This window comes from Helianthus annuus, chromosome 12, assembly GCF_002127325.2.
Source record: "Helianthus annuus cultivar XRQ/B chromosome 12, HanXRQr2.0-SUNRISE, whole genome shotgun sequence".
NCBI classification, from domain to species: Eukaryota; Viridiplantae; Streptophyta; class Magnoliopsida; order Asterales; family Asteraceae; genus Helianthus; species Helianthus annuus.
In genome coordinates this window covers 41,022,217-41,029,062 of record NC_035444.2, presented here as the reverse complement: position 1 = coordinate 41,029,062, position 6,846 = coordinate 41,022,217, and the positions used below count along the sequence as shown (strand labels likewise).

Genomic DNA, 6,846 nt, shown 5'->3' with positions numbered 1-6,846 from the left:
CCAAAGCCCACCTGCTTTGACGGATTTTTCTGCCCGTTTTTCACGCACCTATGCCGGTCTCCTTTTATCACGAACCAAGTTAATCAAGGCACCATCATAACAACTGTTGTTGTTACCGGTTGTACACCCGCTGCGCAAAACCGCAACCATCAACCAAAACAGCCCTGAATCGTCTTTCTTTGATCACCACTTACAGCCACGGAACACACCAGTGTTTACTCGTCACCCCCGTCATCCAAACCGGTACTTCACCCACGACAACGACTGACACGAACACCCTCCGCCTTCTGCTGTATAATAGTCCCGAAACAGCACCGAAAACTGATGTCGATCACCCCGTTGTCTAAACCGGTATGTCTACCACAACAACGGTTGGCCCGAAACCTCTTTCTGTTTCCGTCTAACGCTGCAACCAGTCCAGAACAGCCACCTATTGTCCCGAAAAAACCCGTTTTTCTGCTGCGTTTGCCCCGCAACGACGGGCTAGACCCTTCTTCACCCTGCCATCCACCGACCAACACACCGCCGACGGCGGAGGCTTCCCTGATACGAGCCCTAGGCTCTGATACCAAATGTTGGTCCAGACCCCAAAACAAAACTCAATACACACCACACAACACGTGAATATGAATATTGAAAGTTTCTGTATTGAATGAGAAAATGGGGTACAATTATTCATTAAACTAAATGGCTTTAGATAGCCTATAGGAGCAACGGAAATAATAAAAAAACCTACACATCACTTGATGTTTTCTTAGTTAGATAGTATGTATTTCAATTCCTTAATGTATCTTCATGACCATCCTTGTTGTCTTATGACAACTTGTGTATTAGTGAAACACAAGAGGTTCCTAAGTGGAAGATTTATCTTCCTACCTCATGCATGACATCTATGACATTCTTGTATGATAATGGACTAGAACTTATAAATATATACTATATTGAATATATAATACTTATGGTAACCAAACTTTTGTTGATAACCTAATGGTTACTTGTCAAAATGATAGGTTACACCATCTAAGAACATAGTACTCGTTACGATTCTAATGGGTACTTTAACCCATGAAAACATTCAAACCCCATGGTTTTCATAGTGTCAAAAACGAGTGTTATGTGTTAGATGGTTATTTTCTCATATATTTACTTTCCATATACTTTTAAATTCTGAACTCCAACTCTACAGATACCTTGAACTCCAAACCGTATACAAATCCACTATCTGTTTTACGTCAAGATCATCATTAGAACCAAATAAGAAGCAAGAAAATTCCACCAGAAATAAAGAAAAAACTCAACACTTGGATAATCGGAAGAATTAGTAATTTTGTGAGTATACTTGAACCCCCTTTTCGTTTACCACCTTTTGGGGTGTAACATGTTTAACTATAAACTTAAACTTCAACTTTATTCTTAAATGCACAAAGATTCCTTATACATGCATGCCTACTTGTACTTGATACTTTAAACTTGGGGTTATACGTTTTGTGTTAGACTTATCATTAACTTCGTACGAGCCTATCCTTGACATATATAGCGCTATAGGATTAACGCACCACCGTAGTCTTGAGGTTATGTCATGAGCTTATTGCGCTTCATCATTGGGTTGATTAGCCGAACACATGTCGATTTTATTGTTTATCTTGTATCAAAAGCTTTCCATGTCGAATTGTTTAAACTTATTTTTTTATGCTATGTATGAAAACCTATATACTCGCCAATGCATATTTGTATTGAACTATACTTTTTAACATGTTACAGGTTGATGATGACGATGCTATGAAACTGAAGTAGTGTTGATGCTTAGATACACATATAGACGTTTTAGGTTATAATACGTTGTATAACTTTCGTGCTTGTTTGTTGTATTGTTTTCTTGTATTGAACATGTTGTATTTCAATTTTCATGTATTGTAACATTTCATTATGAATGAAATCAATTTATTTTAATTCTATTGTCACAATTAACGTTATGTGTGGCGAGCAATCTTTCTTCGTCTCACTCCAATGTTTCCGCCATCGGTTGAGGTGTGACATTTTAGGTCCCCACTGGTGTTTGCTTATAAGGAAACAATTTACAAGGAGTGCTACTCTTTATATATCACTTTAAGTTTTGTCATCCCACATATGTGGGACAAGGTGACAAATCTCAATCCATTTTTCTCATCTTTGTTTGTTCCAAACATACAACTTCTAGCTTCGATATCTCATTTATCTTAACTCTATTTGGACATAGTGAACACAAACCCATAAATAATTATTTATACAACACATATATAAATATTATTGATGTCCAGATATTTAGTGAAAAACTCATTTTCACTAAATTTCCAACAACAAATACATCCCCACGAGAATCCTCTTACGACCCGCCACGAAGCTACTAGTTACTCAACACAACCAATTTTTATGTATTCATTTATTTATTATTTTTTTATGTTACCTAAAACATACACTTCTCATTCATCGCAACAAAAATTGTCAAAGACATAAAAATATTGAAATGTATTCTCAATACATGACTTTAATCTTATATTCCCAGCCGTGGTCTAAAAAACATATGGTATGAAAGCCTTAACCTCCTTAGGGAACTTGTCCCCAAACTTAGATAGGTACCATTCTCGTGTGGCATGACTCCTCCCCATCAAATAAAACATTGTACCTAAAGTGAAAACAGATGCGTAAACAGTTTGAGAAATGCAAGAGATTCCCACATACCCCAAGATTTCGAAGAGATAGTGTGGGCATATAACCAAATCAAATAACCCTCCTTGAGGGATTTTGTATTCTTTGTCCCCCTCCTTCCTAAGATTAGCAAGAAGGTAATGGTGGTAAAAGTTTCCAATTATGCCCGTCAAGAATAACCCAACTCCAACATATTTCAGATCTACTGAAGGATTCGGGAAATCTTCTGATAGATATTGAGCATATAGCATGGTTACGGTGGAGAGGGTATAACTCAATGTGACAACTATTGCAGATTCTAGCCCAACAGAACCGCTATACTTGTGAAGAAACAAGACCTGCATATAAAATGATATATGTTTTATAAGAATATATTATGCACTCTAGAAACCTAAAAACATGATATCATAATTATGCCAAAGCACCTGACATGTTAGCAAAACTCACAAACACCTAACATAGCCCTTTCCATAGATAATATTGTATCAATCTAAAACACAAATACTATTTCCACATCATCACCGTCTTTTAACTTTGTTTTTCATAACTAATTTTATATAAACCGTCTAGTTTTTATCACCATATAAACAAATATAATAAACCATGTTTAATTGTTACATAATAAACAAATATAACAATAGGGGATAGATCATGAGAAAACTAGTTTAAATGAGAAAACCAAAAAACTAACTAAAAAAACCTAAAAAAATACCAAAAAAATACCCAAATTTTTTTTTTTTTTTTTTTACAATTTTTTAAAGAAAAATCGCTACTTTTTATGTATGGAAAAAAATTTTCAAAAAAAAAAATTGTTGTACTGCACATGTGCACTAATACGGAAAGCCTAAACCACTTAACCCACCCCCCACCGACACCCCCCAAAAACCTAAACCCCCCCCCACCCCACCCCCAAAAACCTAAATTCACTCTCCCACCGAAAGCCTAACCCCCCCCCCCCAAAAAAAAAAAAAAAAAAACCTAAAACTAAACCCTAAACATAAACCCGAAAAAACCTAAACCCCCCACCCCCCCCCCCCCCCAAAAAAAAAAAAAAAAAAAACCTAAACCCCCCTCCCCCCACACCCAAAAACCTAATTCTAATCCTAAACCTCCAAAAAAACTAACCCTAAAAGCTAAACTAGACTCAAAAAGCTAATTTTAAGCATGTAATGCAATTGTAGTACATGTTATATTGCACATGTGCACTACTATAATAATAGTGTTGAAAACAAGACGATACCATAAATCTTTTTTTATGTCATAAAAAATATGCTCGAATATACTTGAATGAAAGATAAGAAAATTTGTGATCTTATGGTGCCATTTTTGTTTTAAAATGATAATGTATGGAGAAATGGGAAATGTTTGAAAAGTTATATATTTTTTTTTTCCAATTTTACCCCTCCTTCATTAAAAGTCTCCCCTCCTTCATTAAAAGTCTCTCTCCCCCTCCTTTTTAGTGGATTTTAGTTAGTTTTCTAGTTTTCTCATTTATATCTCGTTTTCTCATGATCCTCTCTCTATAACAATATACCATATATGTATAAAAAAATAACTATTTTTTGAAATTCTAAAAATATACATATTTTACAACAATAAATTATAGAAAGGGACAAAAGGAAAAGAAATAAAGAAACAACGAAAACGATTTTGTTTTATGCAAAGCTCCACCCCATCTATTTATTATGTCATGGGCTTTCTTGCTGGCAAGTTTGTAGATGTTTATGAATTAATGGATGAAAATATGTGTTGCGACGGAACCGTTAAAATTTCCAAGACATCGTTTTGATAACTAAGAAAAATTATTTACAAAGGTTTTATTATATAAAAGTTTTATGTGTAGCTAAAAGAATAAAGTCATATTTTACAATGATTGATAACCATAAATAGGAATAGAGATACTAGTTGCGATAACACTAATACTATTATTGATGTTGTTCGCAGGGGCGCAAGATAGAAGGAGCCGGGGGGGGGGGGGGGGGGGGCACCCGAGCCCCCCGAACTTTTTGCTTAGTAGTGTTCGGTATGTAGTTTTCGTATAGGGTTTTTTAGGTATATACGTTTTCGACCCCCCTGTTTTATAAGTTTTTTAGGTATATACGGCACCCGACCCCCCGAACTTTTCACTTAGTAGTGTCCGGTATGTAGTTTTCGTATAGGGTTTTTTAGGTATATATGTTTTCGACCCCTCGGGTTTATAATTTTGAGTAAACTTCCGTTTTGCTCCCTGTGGTTTGGTCACTTTAACGGTTTTGCTCCAAACCTTTAAAAATAGCCATTTTGCTCCCTGATGTTTCGGTTTTTTGCCAGTTTGCTCCCCGCCTCTAACTACATCCAAATTGTTTGTGTTTCCATTTTGCTCCCCGCAGGGAGCAAACTGGCAACAAAACCAAAACATCAGGGAGTAAAATGGCTATTTTTAAAGGTTTGGGGCAAAACCGTTAAAGTGACCAAACCACAGGGATCAAAACGGAAGTTTACTCTATAATTTTTTAGGTACATACGTTTTTGACCCCGGTCGGAAATCTCAAGATTCGCCACTGGTTGTTCGATTGGTTCGTCACCATACCGCTATTTCAAATATAACTCCGTTTTTAATAAAACTTATATCCGATTATCGAAATTTTTTTTAACCACAGCTATGTATTTAGTAGGTTAAACCTACATGTTGTGGCGGTGATGTTAAAATATGTATGGCTCGGCTTCGACAAGCACAAAAATAAGTTTATGTACAATGATTTTATCACACAAAAGTTTTATTATTTAACCCATAAAATAAAGTTGTTTTTACACCGATCAAAACCATTATTTGACCAACTTTTCGTAGTTCCCACAAAATATATGAATTTAACCTCAGCCTGTACGTAAATATTTAGGAAAGATAATATAACTTTTACGCTAATTTACAAAAAAAAAAAAATCCGGTAGAAACAACGTACAGATTAACAATCATCAAAAGTTATAAGTTTATGTACGTATTGCATTGATATGTTTTTTAGGAGCTTAATATTTTCACATAATAGCAAATTAAAAATTATAAAAAACATTCAGTTTAATTTTTTTAACAAGTAAAAATAGTTAATAACTTCATTAAAAGAATCATATATTAGAAAGTAGTGTACCTCAAGTACCCGTTTCAAGAAATGAACGGTAAGAGCCGTAGCAAGCAACACAAATCTAAAATCTTGTTCGGGGAACACGACGAAAGAAGACATGCCCACAAGAAACGCCGGTGTATAGAACAGAAGCATCCCAGTTCGACTCGAAAACTTCATTTCGCTCTCTTTCTTTGTAAGACCTTGGTTCAAGAATTTGGAATACTGCATGTGTCTGCCTGTGGATTCCATGTACCCGGCGCATGTAAGCAATGAGATATCTATCATCAACTTCGTGGTCACGAACAAAGATGGTGCTGGTGGAAACAAGAAGTTTTGTAAAACAGAAGGAATCATGACGATTTTGGTTCTGTCGGTTTTTTTCTTTTGTGTAGTGTGTATGTCTTGGATATTTATAGTTAACCAAACTACACCTCTAGGTTCTTGTGTATTGCAATAGTTCCTACCAATTTGAAAGGTATAGCTGCATAACGATTGGAGATTTGTCCGCATCTATAACTAGTTCTAGTTGGAGTGTAAAGACAATCTAATAAAAAATCATAAAGCTTACTTAAATTATTAAATTTACAAACATGTCAACACTTTTTTTATGTTACACGTGTGTTCATTACTGACCCTTTTTTTGTTGTCTATCGATGTGTTCATTACTGGCCATTTTTGTGTTGTCTATCGATACTTGACTAATTGAAATATATGAATACATATGTGATAATTCTTGAGAAATAATATCCATACTCACTAATTCATTACGACTCCATCAACAGCTCATTGACAATTTGACCACCTTTATTATCGTTAAAGAACTGCCGATTGAAGCCACTCCTCTTCTCTAGGATTCCTAAACGTACAGCAAACAAGGTAACATCGAAAATGGATATTATTTGTCGTCGAAATTACCAGATTCTTTAGCAGCATAACTTTGTTTTCATCTCCTGTTTTTTTGTATTATTCATATATTTTTTATACTGATTAGCAAAACAAACACATATTTGCGACATGTTTTATGTCCTGAACTTTCAATCCTTTTAACCACCCCATTCTTATC

The 6,846-nt window shown here is 35.1% G+C and overlaps 1 protein-coding gene across 1 annotated transcript; it reads right to left on the bottom strand.

The window, feature by feature from the left end:
* Window positions 1–2,357: 2,357 nt before the first annotated feature.
* LOC110869103 (very-long-chain enoyl-CoA reductase) lies at window positions 2,358–6,220 on the bottom strand. Its single transcript, XM_022118397.2, has 2 exons — window positions 5,808–6,220; window positions 2,358–3,023 (listed from the first exon to the last, which is right to left on the bottom strand). Exons 1-2 carry the CDS (start codon window positions 6,135–6,137, stop codon window positions 2,550–2,552), a joined length of 804 nt encoding a protein of 267 aa, XP_021974089.1. The 5' UTR covers window positions 6,138–6,220; the 3' UTR covers window positions 2,358–2,549.
* Between the last annotated feature and the right edge of the window lie 626 nt (window positions 6,221–6,846).

Bases quoted from the DNA above. Each gene is read 5' to 3' on its own strand.
- LOC110869103 (XM_022118397.2), bottom strand. From the start codon at position 6,137: ATGATTCCTTCTGTTTTACAAAACTTCTTGTTTCCACCAGCACCATCT. The intron at 3,024-5,807 runs GTACACTACTTT...TTTTATATGCAG, and splicing joins TCTTGAAACGGGTACTTGAG to GTCTTGTTTCTTCACAAGTA.